Consider the following 17,904-nt stretch of genomic DNA (forward strand, 5'->3'; position numbering starts at 1 on the left):
AGTCCCTCCCGCCCCGCCCGAGACAAAAGCGTCGCAGTCAAGACAAAGCGCAGGACCCCGGCAGACAGGCGCCGGCGCAGGCCCACTTTATTCGCAGAGTCCAGCCACGCTGGGCGGGCCGTCATGCTCGCGCCGGCGGGACATTTCGGGCCGCGGTCCCGTCTTGGCATGCACGCCCCAGGCTGCCCGGGGCTCCTCTCCGGGTCGTGGCTCAGAGCTCCGGAGGCCCGAGGCCGGGCGGGCCGGCGGGGATAAGGTCGGGGTACACCAGGAAGCCAGAGAAGGTGATGTACTTGCCATGGTTGCTGTAGGCGCCGTAGCCGTCGTGGTCGTGGCTGAGCAGCCAGACGGCGTCGCCGCGCCGTAGCGCCAGCATCACGCTCTGGCTCTGCATCTCGCGACGCCGCGATGTGCCGTCGTCGTAAATCATGGCCTGCACCTCGTCGCGGTTCTTCATCAGCTTCACCGACAGCGTCTTGCGCGGCAGCTTGCCCAGCGTGAAGGAGAAGAAGTAGGCGCCGGGCAGGCGGCAGCGGAACACGCCAGCCGCCGCGTCGAAGTCGCCGCCGATGTTGACGAGCTCAGTGTCGAAGGCTAGGGGCCGGTGCCGCGGCCCCGGGCCCGCGTCCGAGCCCACCAGGCTGCGCGTGCGCGCCGCCGAGAAGGCCGAGCGCGGCTCCGGGGGCGCGGGCGGCCCGCGCGCAGGCGCGTCGGCGTCGGCGTACACCAGGTAGCCGCTGAAGGTGGCGCCGGGTGCCCCGAGCGCGTACTGCTGGGCGCCGTGCAGCCGCAGCCACACCGTGTCGCCGTAGTCGAGCTGCAGCATGGCGCTCTGGCTGGCGGCGTGCCGCGTGGCGGGCCGCCGCTGCTCGTCGAAGGCCAGTGCCTGCACCTCGTCGCGGTTACGCACCAGCATCACCGACAGGCTCTTGTGCGGGGCCTTGCCAGCCGTGAAGGAGAAGAAGTAGGCACCGGGCACGCGGCAGCGGAACTGACCGGTGGCCGCGTCGAAGTCGCCCCCGATGTTCACGTACACCTTGTCGAAGGTCACCGCCATCTCCGACGTGCCCTCCAGGGGGGTGATGCGTGCTGCCGAGAAGGCTGAGCGCAGCTCTGTCGAGCCCAGAGCCGGGCCCAGGGCCCAGCAGGCGGCCGGGCCTAGCAGGCCCAGCAGGAGCGGCAGCATGGCGCCTGGGAGGGGAGGCACGAAGGAAAGGAGACAAGGGTTGGGCAGGGGCGGCCTGGAGACGGGTTCCCTTCACAGACCCGCCCTTGACCCACAACTAGGACTCCTAGTTTCCTATACACTTGGACTAGGTCAGGGGTTCTTAAAACGTCATGGGGCCTCAGTGTCACCTGGAGACCCTGTTAAAACACACATTGTTGGCTCCCACCCCCACCTTATCTAGTATGAGGCCCAAGAATTTGCATTTCTAACAGGTTCCCAGGTAATGCAGAGATGTTGCTAGTCTAGGGACCACACTTTGGGGACCATTGGATTAGGCCAGTTTTGGTTTTTTTTTTTTCTCTCTTCTTTTTTTGTAACCCCCGAACTCCTTTTTCAAGTGAAAGATCACAGACATATACCATAGATGCAAGCAGAAATGCTCTGGTCAGAGGGTCCTATAGCCCTGTCTGCTGGGCTTACACATCCCCTCCTCCTTGACACCCAGGGGCCCTGGAAATGCAGAAGGTGGTCAGGGGGTCTCTGAGTTTCCTTCAGCCTCCGATTTGCTGCATTTTCCTGTGTCTGTTCTATGCTCCTTACTTAGCCTGCCCCTCTCTCAGGCACTGGCTCTCTATACTGATATCCTCCATGATGGCTGCTGGTTAAGCCCCCATTTTGGCAGGAAAGGAAATAGCCACTCCCTGACCCATTTCCTGGCCTCTGACCCAGTCAAGGGTCAGCTCCCACGCTGGACCTCTGGACTCTCCAGGGGCCCTTCTTGCACTAAAGAGGCCAGAACAGATGGGCTTTGAGGTAGCTCCCTCCCCCTGTAAAATCAGAGTAAGAGAAAGAGATGCCTTCCTCTGGGCTTGGGGGCTGGTCACTGAGAGGAAAGAGAGAGCCAGGGGCTACTGGGGATAGAGTGGGAGAGCAACAATTCCAGCACGGCTTTGGCAAGTCTGTGAGGTCAGCAGCTTGGTTCCTCAGTAGTAGTGGTGGAGTGGAGAGGACTGACAGCTAAACCTGGGCCCAGGTCCTGGCTCTACCCGTTACAGGCTGTGCAACCTTAGGCAAGTTCCTTCATTTCTCTGGGCATGGCTGCCGCTGTGTAACTGGGGAGGAGACCTGCCTCACAAGCTTACTGTGAGTATGCTCTGAGAAGGCAGGTGTGAACACCTTCGTTGGATGGCACTGCAGTCAATTTTTTGAGAAAATCGATCTGATCAAGTTTTTTTTAATTAATTTTTTAATTTTATATTGGAGTATAGTTGATGATCAAGTTCTTGACATAAGGGGTTAGGGTTCAGTAACTCCTACCCTTGGAAACTTGGTAAAGGCACTGCTTAACTCAGAGGACTAACTCTCCAAGGGTAGAATTACGTAATGCTTCCTAGTAGGGCATAGGCTTTGGGGATTGAATACCCTGAGGGCCTGAAGTGGAGGCAAAGCAGAAAAGAAAATGAGCTGGTTAACAGTCTAGGCCGTGGGCCTCTATGGGAAATGCCCAGGGAGTGTGTGTATCTTTGTGTCTCTTAGAGACACCCGGGACCTGTCAAGAAGGGTAGCCAGGTGCAGCTGTGATGTGCTGCACACAAGGACGTTCGTCTGAGGTTAGGTGGGTGCTGGAGTCCAACCCACATTCTACTTGCCCAACTGTGTGGAATTTCTGCCCCTGGGGGAAAGTGTGCGTTTTTCTAATTCTCATAGTAAGACCCCCAAGTCCCTAGCCCAGCTGAACACTCTCTCCTTACACAGGAAGTACCTTTTCTCATTCTTACAAAGGTGCCCCAGGGGCTAGCCAGTACCCTTGGTGAGGGCAGGGGCAGGGAGGGGGGGCATGTGCAGTAGTGAAGATTGCACCTCACAGTATTCAGTGCAGTCCCTTTCACAGAGCTCTTTGGACACGTCTGGTGTCACAGCCAACCTGCGAGACAGGTGGGCCCTCTCCTGTTTTATAGGGGAGAAAGCCAAGGCCCAAAAAGGGGAAGCGTTTCGGCCCAAGGCCACTCATGGAGCACTGAGGCAAGCCTTGAGGTCTGTTGATTCCAAATTCAGCGTGCTTTCCTCTCCACCACCTTTCCATTCTAAACACAGCTATTTCCAGCCAACCTGTCATCTGCCTCAGTTTCACTTTTCACAAAAATTGGAGTGGAATGAGTCTTGGGATCTAGGGTGAAAGGGAAAGAAAGCAAAACCAACCAAAAAAATATCCTTAACATTTTTGTCTTCTGGGAACATCTCAACTCTTCCTGACACTGCTGCTCTCCTAGCAGGTCTTGCCCCAGGAGCACCTACCCACTCGACCCTCAGTAATCTTCCTGCCAAGCCTTCCTGCCAGTGCCAGAGGGTCCTTCTGTGTGTCCAGTACCCAGCCTCCATTTCACCTACCACTGCCCATTTCTCAGATCTGTGGGTCCCCATCCTTCCCTAAACCCCCTTCCCAGAGCAGGTCAGAGGTAGCGGGTGTCAGGTGGGCATCACAGCTCCAGGGAAGGAAATGGCTGTTCCTAGCTCCATCCAGGTGAGGCTGAAAATAATCATCCTCAAAGAGAAAAAACTAGGACACAGTGCGCTGGACAGACCCAGAACCCTGGAACCGAGGGTGGAGGTACAGCCATGTCAGGCTAAGGGGATTCTAGAGACCCCTCCCTTCCAAACCTCAATTCCCAGTCACCCCCTCCCTCAAGCTCTGCCCAAACCTCCTTCCCCACCTACCTTGAAAACCCCTCAGGCTCCCAAGAAGATAAGTCCCCCTTTCACAGAGGAAGCCAATTAATCCTTTCTCATGAAAAAAAAAAAAAAAAAACCCTCGGAAAACGGTACCCCAGACCCTCTCTCCCCCAGACCTTCCTTTATCCATCCCTTCAGAGTAAAAGCCCTTGAGCCTCTTTCATGAAAAAAAGCTCCCAGGTCCTCCTTTCAGGGAAAAAGGACCCAATTCCCCGGCCCCCGCTTCCAGTCAAGGAGAAAGCTTGGCTCCCCGCGCCCCAGAGTAGCCCTCACCTGGCTGGGGGCGGCGGTCGGTCGGCTTCCCTCCGAGCCCGCGATCCGGCTCCGGGCTCCGGGCTCTGGGCTCCGGGCGGGCGCCGGGCTGCGCACTGACCGCCCGCGCTGCGGCGGGGCCGGGCCTGGCGGGGCCGGCGGCGGCGGCGGCGGCGGCGGCGGCGGGCGGGGCGCTGGGACCCCGGGGTGGTCTCGGGGTGGCGGGGCAGCGAGGGAAAAAGGGCTGCTGAAGAGCTACGCTCCGGGACAGCGCGAGGAGAGGCAGGGTAGGGGCGGGCAGGGGGAGAAGCGGGAGGGGAAGCGAGAGGGAGGGGCGCGCCGAGGCCGGGGAGCCGAGCCGCAGGGCCCAGGGGCACCGCAAGAAGAAGGCCCCCCGCGCAGGCAGCGCGAGCACCGGGCTCTTCTTCCGTGACCTCCCTAAAGCTTCCTCCTCTGGGTCTGGAGAGCAGGCATCATTAATCCAAGTTAGCAGATGGGGAAACTGAGGCAGAGGTCAACCTAGCGGTGGCTCAGGGCACTCTACAGACCAGCCTTCTCCCTGGTTTGAGGAGAGGGGACTGGAGCAGGGCGCAGAGACTGGACTAGCCTCTGGACTGCAAGGACAGTGGAAGGTGAGAGTTTGGCTGGGACAGATGTCCAAGCTGAGTGGCACCGGGGGAGGGGGTCTGAGGGAAGAGAAGGATAAATGAATCAATGCTGCCAGTAAAGGAAGGGCTTACAGTGACCTGACATTTCACCTCCAAATCGGAAAATGTCTGTGGTTGGTAACGAAGGAAGGAGGAAGACAAAACCCGCAGACATCAGAGGGTCAGCCTGTGCCCCCTGGGTAGTGGTTGAGGAAGGAGGGGAGTCCTTGGGGCAGAATTGAGTGTTGGCAGAAAGGCTGCTTCCACAGCGTCCGCAAGGAGGGAGAGGGTTGAGAAGGGCGATGGGAGGGCTCCAAGGGCCTGTTTGCAGAGGGACACTGACACCCTGCCTAGCTGGGCCGGGGTGGCAGGACCCAGCAGGACACCAGGGCTGGAACAGCTGTCTTCGCACCACAGCACTCGCCGAGGCCCCTCCATGGCTTCCACTCTGGACTCTGGCACCCACCTCAGGGGGTCTGCGGTCCTGACAGCTGTGCAGGGGACGACCTGCCTGGCTCTCAGTAGATGCTGACCAAATGGATGGCTTTTGAAGAGCCCCACTCTTCAGCTGCCAGAGCAGGACCCCTCTGCCTACCCCCCCGATTGACTCAGGGGGCCTGAGCTCTAGTCCTGGCTCTGCCACAGACCCTCTGTGTGGATTCTGAGAAGCCTGGCGCCCCGTGAAATCCCCTGTCCTCTGGAGCTCTCCTTCTGGAACTATCAAAACTTACACGACCCCAGTTAATCCAACATGGGTTAGTCCTCCTGAAGGTGTTGACGGTGATGATGAACTCATTAAGTGTTCTCCAGGGTGCTGAGGGAACGATAAAATGAATCGATATGTGCCTCAATAGAAAGGGATGGATGGAGGCGTTTCGGCCTGGGCATGGGGGCATTTGGGGACAGAGGGTGAAGCACCTGTCTAGCCTTTCAGGACCATCTTTTGCCTCCTTCACCAGCCTGAAAAGGCCTAGGTGGGGTGTGGGGGGAGGTCTAGGAGGGCTGGGGAAGGCAGGAAGCCAATCTGCGGCAGCCACAAGCCTTCTTCTGGACAAGGAGGTCGGGGTTGCCATCTTGAAGGTGCATTTTGAAGGTGTGATTCCAACAGTGGGAGGAATGGGAAGAAGGCAGGACTCTCAGGGCAGAACAGTTAAACCACTGGGGGTCTGTCTCAGGCTGAAAGCCATCTGACACTTTCCCTGGGTCCACAAAAGCATTTCAGCAGAGAAATGAACTGTTCATTTCATTTCTCTGGAGACAGGTGGTGGAGGCAGATGACAGCAGGGTTTTTGCTTCAAGGGATGGGACAAGGTGGAGGCCACTGGCAAAGGGATACAGAGCAGCAGCACGCCATGTACTGGTGGGCATCTAGGCAGGCTGGGCAGGCTGGGGGTGCACCCGAATGAAGTTAGGAGGCAGCAGGGTTCAGAGAAGAGCCCTAGGGCTAGGCTCTAGCTCCTGTCTGCTCCTACCACAACACAGTGATCATTGTCATAGCAAGTTCCTTTCATTGGGTGTAGCACATGCTACCAGTGCCCCCAGTCAAGCCCCCAGGCCTACTTGGAGGTCACCTGTAGACAGTTTCTGAACTTGCTCCCTGTGTCTCTCCTGTGGCATTCCCAGCTTTGGACGTGAGTGTGGGGCAGGCTGGACGTGGGGAATTAACGCCCCCAGGGTAACCCTCCACCAAGGAGGGCCCAGAGTTAGTGGATAAATCCTCTAGCTTTCAGTCCCTCTGAAAGTGGGGCAATTTCCGATTCCCAGGCCTGTTCCAGTCTCAGAAAGACTCCAGCAGAATGGAACCTAAGCTGTCCATGGGGAAAGCTTGCTTACCCGGGATGCTTTGCTTGCTTTCCTCTCTTGCTTGTCTCACTCCCCCACTCTCTCACCCTGCTTCTGGGATCACCTCCTAAATAAACTACTTGTATCCAAATCTGCCTCAGGGTCGGCTTTTGGGGGGAAACCGAACTGAGACAATGAACGATAACTGTGTTAAGTGCTTTTTCATTTCGCCCATTATCTTATTTAGTTTCTATTATTTGTTTATTTTTTAATTTATTTTTGGCTGTGCTGTGAGGCATGCGGGATCTTAGTTCCCAGGGATCGAACCTGTCCCCCTGCAATGGAAGCATGGAGTCTTAACCACTGGACTGCCAGGGAAGTCCCCTTATTTAATTTCTTAACATCCCCTGAAGTAGATGTCACTAACCCAATTTTACAAACGAGGAATAAAGAGGTTAATGCAGAGGTAGGATTCAAAGCCAGGTCTGTCTGGCTCCAAAACCCAGTCCTTAGCCACTGTGCTCTGCGGCCTCCTGAATTCTTTGATCCTCTATGGGCCTTAATTTTTTTTTTTTTTTTTTTTTTTTTTTTTTTCTGTACGCGGGCCTCTCACTGTTGTGGCCTCTCCCGTGCGGAGCACAGGCTCCGGACGCGCAGGCTCAGCGGCCATGGCTCACGAGCCCAGTCGCTCCGCGGCATGTGGGATCTTCTCAGACCGGGGCACGAACCCGTGTCCCCTGCATCGGCAGGTGGACTCTCAACCACTGCGCCATCAGGGAAGCCCCGGGGCCTTAATTTTTCATCTGTAAAATGAGGAATGGGCTCTTGAGTTTGAAGGGAGGCAATGTACCCATTGTCTCCGGCAGCTAGGCCTGGTCAATGAGATGTATGCAGAAGTTATTAGGACGGACTTCCCTGGTGGTCCAGTGGTTAAGACTCTGCGCATCCATGCAGGGGGCATGGGTTCAATCCCTGGTTGGGGACCTAAGATCCCACATGCTGCGCAGCATGGCCAAAGAAAAAAAAAACTAAAAAAAAAAAAAAAAGGATGGTGAGGATTTTACATAGTGCTGATAGAGGAGTAGGGGAATGGGATCCAGTCTAAGGTAAGAGTGTGAGGAAAGGTGTGGAGGTAGCATAGATCGGCCTGTATGTGGCTCAGTTGAAGAGGGAAGGGTTTGTGAAGGAGGCCTGGCAGGTGAGGTGTTGTAGGGCTTAAATGCTGAGCTAAGGAAATTGGTTTATCCTGCCACAGGGGGTTAGGGCTCAGAGCAGTATTTAAGATTACTCCTACCACAGAGTGAAAGGCAGCATTAAACCATGCACAGAGCCCTTCTAAGTGCGGGACAGAAGAGGTGAGGAGAGGCAGGGAGATCTCTAAGGAAGATAAAGGGAAGAGACAGGTGGAAGAGAAACTAAGAAGAGCTGCAGAGACTGACAGAGAGAGCGCGCGCGCACAAGCTCACAATTTAATTAGCTTCCTGGCTTGCCAGTGGCTTACAGGGGAATTAGCAGAGCTCAGAGTCTAGGGACCTTGCTGGGAGTTGAAGGGAAGCTAATAAGAAAGACAACAACAAGCCCCAGGGAGAAATGAAAGAGGAGGAATCGTCAGCCAAGCAGAGATGCTGGCAGGAGAAGCAGATGTCAGGGCGCTGAGTCCCTGCCTTCCTTAGAGGTTTCAGCTTTCCAGGGGAGTAGACATTTAGAGCTCCTGGGCTGGGCTCCTGGCCCCACTGCCCCTGGTTCCAATGCCTCTGAGCACCTGGTAAACAACGCAGAATGGAGGCAGTTGGGAGCGGCTGTGAGGGTCAAGTTCCCCTCTGTTGGCCTTTTTCCCAGAAGGGAACCCCCAGGTCCCTTCTGCAGACGGGGAGGTTGAGGCCAGAAATGCGGAGGTGGCCTGCTCCTGACCAGATGTGGCAAAGTGCATCTTCCAAAGACAGCGTGATAGCATCTCCCAGCCCACCCTGCTCTTCTTACACCATGCCACTCCCCTCTAAGAGGAAGACCTAGGTTGGGCGTGAAAGGTGATGCTGCTTCTGCCTGGCGCTCTCTCTTGAAACTCACACTTGGAATCCAGCCATCATGATGTGAGAAAGCCCAGGCCACATGGAAAGGCCATGTGCAGATGTTGTGGCCAACAGCTCCAGTCAGGACCAGTTATCTAATTTTCAAGGTTCAGTGCAAAATGAAAAGGTAGGGCCCCTTGTTCAAAAATTAAGAATTTAGAGGGTCACAACATCATTAAACCATGCATAGAGACCTTCTAAGTGTGGGACCTTGTGTAGCTGTACACGTTGCAGCCTGTGAAGCTGGCCCTGACCGCAGCTGAGGTTCCAGCATCCACTGTTTGCAGTATGAGCGAGGAAGCCTTCAAGTTGACTCTGGGCCCAGTCACTGTCCGACTGCAACTGTACGAAGGACTCCGAACGAGAACTACCTGGCTGAACCCAGTGTATGTCCAGACCCACTAGGGACAGAATTGATTGTTATTGTTTTAAACCAGAAACTTTTGGGTTACTGCAGCAATAGATAGTTGGAATACTGGGGGAAACAGAACGTGTCAAAATTGGACTGAAGATACAGTACAGTTACTGAGTTTCTCCCCAAACCCAGGCTCATTACCTGAGCTACCGTTGCTGGTCCTCCTTGACCCATGTTGGCAGAGGAGGCAACAGGTAACTCCAGACCCTACCTATGGACCTCTCACTATGGAAGATGGTGGAGCCATTTTGAGTCCTCTGTTTCTTGCAGTTAAAAGCACTCCAACTTTTACAAGTTATTTCCCCTCTCTGGGTCCTGGTTTCTTCGGATGTGTATTGAGAGGACTTCATAATCTAGGGCCTGTGAGTCTCTGGAGGGAAAATACAGAGGACTTGGTGACTAGAATGAGAGGGGGGAGTGAAGGAATTTTAAGAGTCAGAAGGGGTTTATTCCACCTCTTGTACTGGGATCTGGGGGGGACGGGGAAGGGAGAATGTTCAGTCTGGGTCAGATGATGACTGGTTCCACTTTGGGCATTTAGATCACACTAGATTTGGGGGATGGAAAACTGGGGGGGGACTTACATAGTGTTATCAATTAGGTAGAGAATATAATTATGCAGGAAAAGATTGGATAAACACCAAAATGCAGGAAAAGACTGGATAAACAAAAATATTGTTATTTATGCTAGGTTCAGGGATGATATTTATTTTCTCTGTAAAATGTTTTCTATTTCCCAAACTTTCTACAATGAATATTTATTCCTTTCATTTGAAAAGTAATTTGAAATATCAATAAAAACTTTAATTTATTTCAAATGTATCTAAATACATATTGGAATTAGAATATTACAAAAGTGGGAGCTTAAATTAGAGGAGAAAAGATACGACTGAATAAACTGTATGGCAACAACTAGGTAGCCATCTAGAAAACTTTAAGTTGGATCCGTACATCACACCTGATACCAAAACAAATTCCAAATGGATCACATATTTTTTTTTTTTTTTTGCGGTACGCGGGCCTCTCACTGTTGTGGCCTCTCCCGTTGTAGAGCACAGGCTCCGGATGTGCAGGCTCAGCAGCCATGGCTCATGGGCCTAGCCGCTCCGCGGCATCTTCCCAGACCGGGGCACGAACCCGTGTCCCCTGCATCAGCAGGCAGACTCCCAACCACTGCGCCACCAGGGAAGACCCTAGCCCCTACCATTTCTTTTTTAAAAAAAAAGTATGCATTTGCTTTTATGTGCATGGAATACCTCTGAGAGAATCTTCTAGAAACTGTTAACAGCAGTTGCCTCCTGGGAAGAGGAATGATTATGGGAGAAAGACATACTTTCCACTGTTTTACCCTTTTGCACCTAAAATTAAAAAAGGCAGGAAGGGACTTCCCCGGTGGTGCAGTGGTTAAGAATCTGCCTGCCAATGTAGGGGACACGGGTTCGAGCCCTGGTCCGGGAAGGTCCCACATGCCATGGAGCAACTACACTCATGTGCCATAACTACTAAGCCTGTGCTCTAGAGCCCGTGAGTCAAAACTACTGAAGCCCGCGTGCCCTAGAGCCTGTGCTCCGCAACAAGAGAAGCCATCGCAATGAGAAGCCTGCTCGCTGCAACTAGAGAAAGCCCGCACGCAGCAACAAAGACCCAACACAGCCAAAAATAAAATAAATAAATAAATTTATTTTAAAGAGGCAGGGAGAACCAGTATCTTTTTGAGCAGGTGCTTGGTTCCTGCTGGCTTCTATACAACCTGAGGTCGGCTGAAAGCCCTCAGCCTTTTTCACAAGCACCGTCAGGCCAAACTTCCTTCATCCTGTGCTGGTGCAGCTGATGTTTTAAAATACATATAAATGCAGGTCTTTCCACTTCTTTTAAATTCATCCTGTGGGTTTCAGCTCACTGTTTCAGGATATTTTAGAATCTTGATTCTGACATCCAAATATTAGCTTTTCCTTCCAATAGTGGTACCACCTGCACTGTGAGTGTGGCAGACACGATTAACTACTGAGCTGACCAAATGCAGAATCTAGAAGCATGAAATTTAAGACTTCTCCCCAGATTCACATCAACCGAATAACCAACTTGGGGGGAGGGGCACAGTGGTTAAATGGGCTAGAGATCCACCCGACTGGGCAATCTTGGAGGTCACTGTTTTCCTGGCTGTCTCCTCAGTTGGGAGGCACCTGATGTCTAACTGGAAACGGGGTACGCTATGTCCAAGGAAATTTTCCTAGTGGCCTTCCAAATAAATAATAACAAACTATATTATTGTTGACATTATTATTTACTCTATCTTGTTTTTAGTGAAGGTACCAATTCTTTTTCTAGGTGTTCTCAAACCCACAGTTTAATATGATATTCTAGAATAAATTTGGGAATTCACCGGAAGTATACCCACCTAGAGTTTCCAGAATCTACCTCTTCCTCTTTTCTAGCACCGGGACATTTGCAGCCATCGGGCATTGGGGCCCCTTTCCTTTTGTCCACAGTTTTATCAGCTACGTTGGCAAGGGTTCCAGAATCTTCTCTGCAAAGGTTTAACACCTCGGGATTTGCAACTCATTTAAATGGCTGGGTGCTTAGGTTTACTTCTCTTCTCTCCCTTTGGAGTTTCAACTTCCTCTATCTGAAGCTTTGCTTGACTCATTCCAGTTTAGAAATGCTTTTCTTCGATGGAGAGTGAGGAGAATCGGGGTTGAGTATTCTGCTTTCCGACAACTGCTAACCTGGCACCTTTTCCCCAAGTGGAACCCTATCCTGTCTTTATTCCTCTTGCTCTGAACATAACCAACAACGTCTTTTACTGTCCGCACTTTTTCCGAGTCTCATTTTATCAAGGACTTCAGCCTTCTTCTCTTATACCTGCCTTTTCATTTGTGAGCCTGTCAGGGAGCTCTCCATACAGCCACGCTGGTTTCTTCAGCTCTGCCCCTTTTCCTGTCCAAGGATTTTCTGCAAATGGGCTACCCTCATTTTCTATTTCAGAGCCTCCTGTCTCATGTGCCACATTCCCATCTAAGTCTCTAAACATGAGATAGTAACTCTAATCTCTTCAAGTTATTGTTCTAGGACTATTTATTTATTTGCTCACCCACTCATTCCATGGCCAACATGCCCTTCCTTCTTGATTCGACTTTGCCCTGTGGTTCCTGTGCCACTGACAGCTCCAGGCAGTTCTTCCCCACGGTCAGAGCTAAGGTCGGGGGAGCTGCTCCCTGGCAGTCATGTCTGTCCACTGAGAGAGGAACCGGTCGCGGATGCATGTGAAGCTGTGTGGGACTGTGGCTGCCAGGGCAGGGTGGGGGCAGTCCCCCAGCCTGGGGCCGTCCCGCCCTCAGAGCTCGGCTGGGCAGGTGGAAGTGGATTCCCGCGGGGCCGTGGCTTCCAAGTGCTCACCCGGCTCACCTGTCAGTTTCACCCAAAGGCTTCCCCCCACCCCCCCCCCACCCCGGGCTGGCAATGCGCCAGGGCAGAGCAGAAAGCACACAGGATTCGGAGTCAAGCCTATCCAGGTCTGAATTCTAGCTCTGCCCCTTCCCGGCAAGTTGTTTAAATCTCTGTGCTTCCATTTTCCTCACTTGAAAAATGGGGATATTATGTGGTTGATGGGGTGATTGTGCATAGGTTTCAGTACCCATCAACCCCTGTGCTCATCTCAGGTTCACGATTCTCACAAGTTATGTCCTTGGCGGACTGTGCTGCTTTCTTTCCCTTTCTGGTCAAGCTGTTTCTTTTGGACATGCTGCAGTATATGTCTATGCCTGGTGAACCTTCCTTTGATGAGCCAGGCCCCTGCAGCCCCAAGTAGAGTAGACCCTTGAATCTGTTTGGTTGAATCTGCAGATACGGAGGGCCAACCGTATATGGTTCCAGTGGAGCTGACCCTGGATCCTGACACCTTCAGGCTGGACCTGACTCAGGTCTGGCCAGTAGAGTACTCCATCCCCCAGACACACCAAATGGAATGGTTTACAGATGGATGTGTGTCAAGCCAGAGTCCTCCAGGGAATTCTTCCTGGAACTTCCCTAAGAGACATTTACTCATTCTCTGAAATGACAAGCTCTAAAAAGCCATTGAGTGAAGATGCCATTTGTCATCTTGTTGCCAAGTGGAGTGAGCCTGTCTGAGAGGGAAACCGGGCAGAGGTGGGCCCAAGGGGTGGGGCGAGTGGGAGTCCTGATGCCTTTGTTTGAACCACCAGATTACCAACTGACCATTTCTGTTGCTTGAGCCAATAAATTCCTTTTCTTAATTAAGCCAGTCTGTTGGGTTTCTGAGTATGCAACCATGATATACAACTTGACCCTTTCCTTGTTATAAAATCAAATTCTCTCTCATCAAGTTGCATTTTTACCTCCTTGTTTAAATCTGTTCCCCTATTTTTATGTAGAAAAACAGAACTCAGTACGTGTGCATGACGTATTAGAAATTCCCCAGACTTGCACACCCAGCTCTGAATCCTGGCTCTGTCATTTATCAGTCTTGAGCAAATCGCTTAACCCTTCTGAACTTCACTTTTCTATCAAAAAAATGGGATTATATTTTGTTTATATGGCTATTTTATGGGTTGGAGCTAATGGATATATGGGCAGGTCATGTAGGAGGCCACTAATAAATATTCTATTATTAGGTGGTAAGTACATTTATGTTATCTCAATAGCTTTCATTCTGTACAGATGTCTATAGATGCACCACTTTCCAGGTGACATCTCTTTTTTTTGTGGTACGCAGGCCTCTCACTGTTGTGGCCTCTCCCGTTGCAGAGCACAGGCTCCAGACGCGCAGGCTCAGCGGCCATGGCTCACGGGCCCAGCCGCTCCGCGGCATGTGGGATCCTCCCGGACCGGGGCACGAACCCGCGTCCCCTGCATCGGCAGCCAGACCCTCAACCACTGCGCCACCAGGGAAGCCCAGGTGACATCTCTTAACCACCAGGGTTTCCAGGTTTATCATGGCCGGGACCAAGGAGAGGGTAAGGACTTTTGGTAAAAGATGGAAGATGAGGAGGTGGACAGGAATTTCAAAGCTCAAATGGAGGAGAGATGGAATTAGCCTTTTAAAAAACATTTGCAACTGCAGAACTTTACACCCACTTTCTATTTATAAATATCCTTGTCTCTCAGCTTGGCTCCTTCTGCACAAGGCTCCAGCAGAAGATAACAAACACAAAGAGCAGCTGCTAATGAGGTACAAATATGCAGAGCAGAGGAGGTTGTAGGAGGAGAATTGGGACTGCATGACTTGGGCTTAAGGTGCATGGATTTAAGGATGCTAGAGCAAGAAGTCTTAAGAAACTTAGGTCAGAAAGTATTTTATCCCCTGTAGGAAGCTTGTATAGGCAGAGAAAAGTTGTAGCCATCCTCCATAACCAGATCATACCATACAGCTCCAGCTTTATCTACTGCCTGCTGTCTTGCGCTGGTGGCAGGAAGACAAGATAGAAGCCTGCTGCAACAGCTGAGCAGAGATGATGCACCAGGGCACTGGGGACGGAGGGAGGATGACAAATTCAAGAGGCATTTCTGAGAATCTAGCAGTGACTTCTTAGAATAGTGAAGGGTGGAGAGGTTTCAGTCATCTACAGGGTTTTAGCTTGGGAAACAGGGTGATCATGAAGTGTTTAAACAAATTTGAGAATGCAAGCACCACTGCAGGCTTGGGGAGAAGGGTTGTGATGTAATTGAATTTGAGGATCCTGAACAAACATTTATTGAGAACTATGTGTTAGGTATTGTTCCAGGTGCTCATTATATGGCAGAAATACAGCTTTGAAGAAATGTTAGGGGGGCTTCCCTGGTGGCGCAGTGGTTGAGAGTCTGCCTGCCGATGCAGGAGACACGGGTTCGTGCCCCGGTCCGGGAAGATCCCACATGCCGCGGAGCGGCTAGGCTCGGAAGCCATGGCCGCTGAGCCTGCGCATCCGGAGCCTGTGCTCCACAACGGGAGAGGCCACAACAGTGAGAGGCCGGCGTACGGCAAAAAAAAAAAAAAAAAGAAAAAAAGAAATGTTAGGACTGTCATTAGAGATGCAATTCCACTTTCCCTCAACTCTTGGCCTTTACTAGTTCCATGACTTTGCCCATATTATCTATATTTATAAAGTATTCCCTTACCTTCTAATTTTTTTTTTTCCAGTACGCAGGCCTCTCACTGTTGTGGCCTCTCCCGTTGCGGAGCACAGGCTCCGGACGAGCAGGCTCAGTGGCCATGGCTCACCGGCCCAGCCACTCCATGCCACGTGGGATCTTCCCGGACCGCGGCACGAACTCGTGTCCCCCTGCATCGGCAGGCGGACTCTCAACCACTGCGCCACCAGGGAAGCCCCCTAATTCTTAAATAACCATAACGGCTACCACATTCCAAATATTTGCTGTGACACTGTACTCAATTTAATGCCCCAGTAAGAGAAGTATTATCCTCACTTTAGAGATGAGGAGCCTGAGGCTTAATACGATCAAATAACTAGTCCAAGGTCGCATGGCTGCTAAGTGACAGGGCTGGAAATTGTTCCCATTCCACCATCCTGCCTCCCAGTACCCTGTCCTTAGAAAACCGGGTCAAGTGCTACCCCTTCACGAAGTCTTCCCTGAGTTCCCCTAACTGGATGTCAGCTTTTCCTCTTGTGGATCCCAGGGAGCTTGGTTTCAACTTCTGGCACATCCTGCCTGTCCAACACCCATCACAGCAAGTGTTCGGGAGACTCGGTGAGAACCCTTTCAGTGTACCAGGCTTTGCTTTCTTACACATGGTTCCATTTAATCCTCCCAACATTCTTAGTTTTTATGCTCTCGCCAGACTGCGTCCCTTCCTCAGCTCCCAGTAATGCCATGGAGGAGGCAGAGATTTATTACATCCTCCACTGCCCACAACCCAGGGCTTTGCACTCAGTAACTGAGGGTTGTATTTATAAACTCCAAATGTGGGCCCCTCAGGGAAGGAAGGGCATGAAATGCTGAATTCCAGGAGGGGGTGAGCAGTCTGAAGTGAGGTACGGCTCTGTTGTTTCCCTTTTCACCCTCCTTTTTTGTTTCCAGCCAAAGGACACTCTCACCAGTCTCTGGGATGCCAGGAGGGCAGGGGTGCAGACGGGATAGAAAGCGACTAGGCGCACTTCTGTTTCCTGTCCTTATCTCACCTCTGGCTCCTCAGTTTGGAAATAAACTGCAAAGCCTGATAGATTTTTCCATGGAAATGTGGCATTACCAGGGAACAGTCCATTCTTCTGGCTGCCTTAGTGAGGCAAAAACTGGTGCTAGAAAAGGTTCTCTCACCAATGGTGTCATCTTGGGTTTGGGAGGGGGCAGGGTTTGTATCATTATTTGCTCTCCCTCTTGGGAAGTTGGCGAGTCTTCAAGAGCTCCTCCAGGGCACATTTTTGTTTCTCCCCCTTTTCCTTGACACGCTCCAAAGCACTGTTCTCCAGCCATATTTTGGTGTGGTGCTAATCTGAATCTATTTGAAAACACTCTTTTTCAGGGTGGCAGTAAATTGGTGCTGGAACAACTGTGGTTTTAATACAAATGCTGGCTAATTGGTCCCAGACAGATTTGGGGTCCCGACTGCAGAGGAATCCACTTACGAAAGTGAGGCAACTGGGCTTTTCAACATTTCATCTCACGGCCATGGAATTATGGCAGTGTGTGTGGGAGACCTGCCTCCCAGGACAGCAAACAGATGAGGCTGACTCATATGCACAAAGCTGGTTGGAGGGGAAACACTTTTAGTTGCTTTAGAAAACTGATTGCTGTTACCCTCTAAGACAGTCTCCTGAAAAAAAGGTTTTTTTTTTTTTTTTTAGTTGGTGGCAAAAGAACCTTTCATTTGCAACTTTCCCTCTAGGACAAAAATCAGAGTTCAAGATTCTAATTCTCTCAAGTCTGAAGAGATAAGACGAGGGATCAATGGAGGTGGAAAACATAAAATGTGACATCCTTAAATAAGCCTAAAAAAAAATCTCTCCATGGGAGATAAAACACACAACTTTGTATTTAAAACCAAAAAAAACTCCATGGGAATTCCCTGGCAGTCCAGTGGTTAGGACTTCACACTTCCACTGCAGGGGGCACGGGTTTGATCCCTAGTCAGAGAACTAAGATCCTGCAAGCCACATGGCATGGCCAAAAAAACCAACCCCCCCCCCAAAAACAAAACAAAAAATCTCCAAAGATACAAATTACTATGGCACTTAGGGCAGCATCCTGAATGAACCCATCCAATATGCAAGGATGTTCTAGAAGAATCCACTGAGGGAATTTCCAGGTGGTCCAGTGGTTATGCTTTCACTGCCAACAGTTCAGGTTCAACCCCTGATTGGGGAACTAAGGTCCCACAAGTCACAGGGCATGGCCATAAGAAAAGAATCCATTGAGGAGTTGACATGTAAATCACTTTCAAAAAATGTTAACCTTCAAACATAGTAGGAGTTCCAATACATTGGACTAATGGTACTTCTGGGAAAAAATCCTTCCTGTACAGTAACTTAGCTTTCCATCCGCATAAATCATGATAGTATAGAAAAGTAATGGTGATCATCTCTATTTTCAGTTGCTTCACCTACTTATTCCGCAGAGGCAAAAAGTGTATCTTTCCTGATTGAAGACCATTCTACTCTATTCTGTGGGAGGCTTGTTCTCTGGTTCACTGATCTGACTAAAAGGCAGGGCCTTTGTCCTCAGACGGATCACTTATCATTTGGTTCACTGGCTACTTTATTCTCAGCATTTCATTGCTTCTATGAAACAGTAAACATGCCTTGGAATTTGAAAGACTCAGGTTTGAACTCTCCTCTAAAACTTACTAGCTGTATAATTTTGAATGAGTTACTTAATCTGAGTCTCATT

The 17,904-nt window shown here is 51.2% G+C and overlaps 1 protein-coding gene across 6 annotated transcripts; it reads right to left on the reverse strand.

Annotated features, from left to right (window-relative positions):
• Positions 1–63: 63 nt before the first annotated feature.
• On the reverse strand, positions 64–5,527 carry C1QTNF4 (C1q and TNF related 4). 6 transcript variants are annotated; one of them, XM_073808961.1, is made up of 3 exons: positions 4,172–5,527; positions 1,588–1,678; positions 64–1,191 (listed from the first exon to the last, which is right to left on the reverse strand). In XM_073808961.1, exon 3 carries the CDS (start codon positions 1,184–1,186, stop codon positions 212–214), a length of 975 nt encoding a protein of 324 aa, XP_073665062.1. In that variant the 5' UTR covers positions 1,187–1,191; positions 1,588–1,678; positions 4,172–5,527; the 3' UTR covers positions 64–211. The 6 variants fall into 6 exon arrangements, with proteins under 6 accessions (XP_073665062.1, XP_073665061.1, XP_033716597.1 ...); XM_073808960.1 differs by lacking the exon at positions 1,588–1,678 and adding an exon at positions 3,029–3,335; XM_033860706.2 differs by having other exon boundaries at positions 1,588–3,335.
• Between the last annotated feature and the right edge of the window lie 12,377 nt (positions 5,528–17,904).

This window comes from Tursiops truncatus, chromosome 8, assembly GCF_011762595.2.
Source record: "Tursiops truncatus isolate mTurTru1 chromosome 8, mTurTru1.mat.Y, whole genome shotgun sequence".
Taxonomy (NCBI): domain Eukaryota; kingdom Metazoa; phylum Chordata; class Mammalia; order Artiodactyla; family Delphinidae; genus Tursiops; species Tursiops truncatus.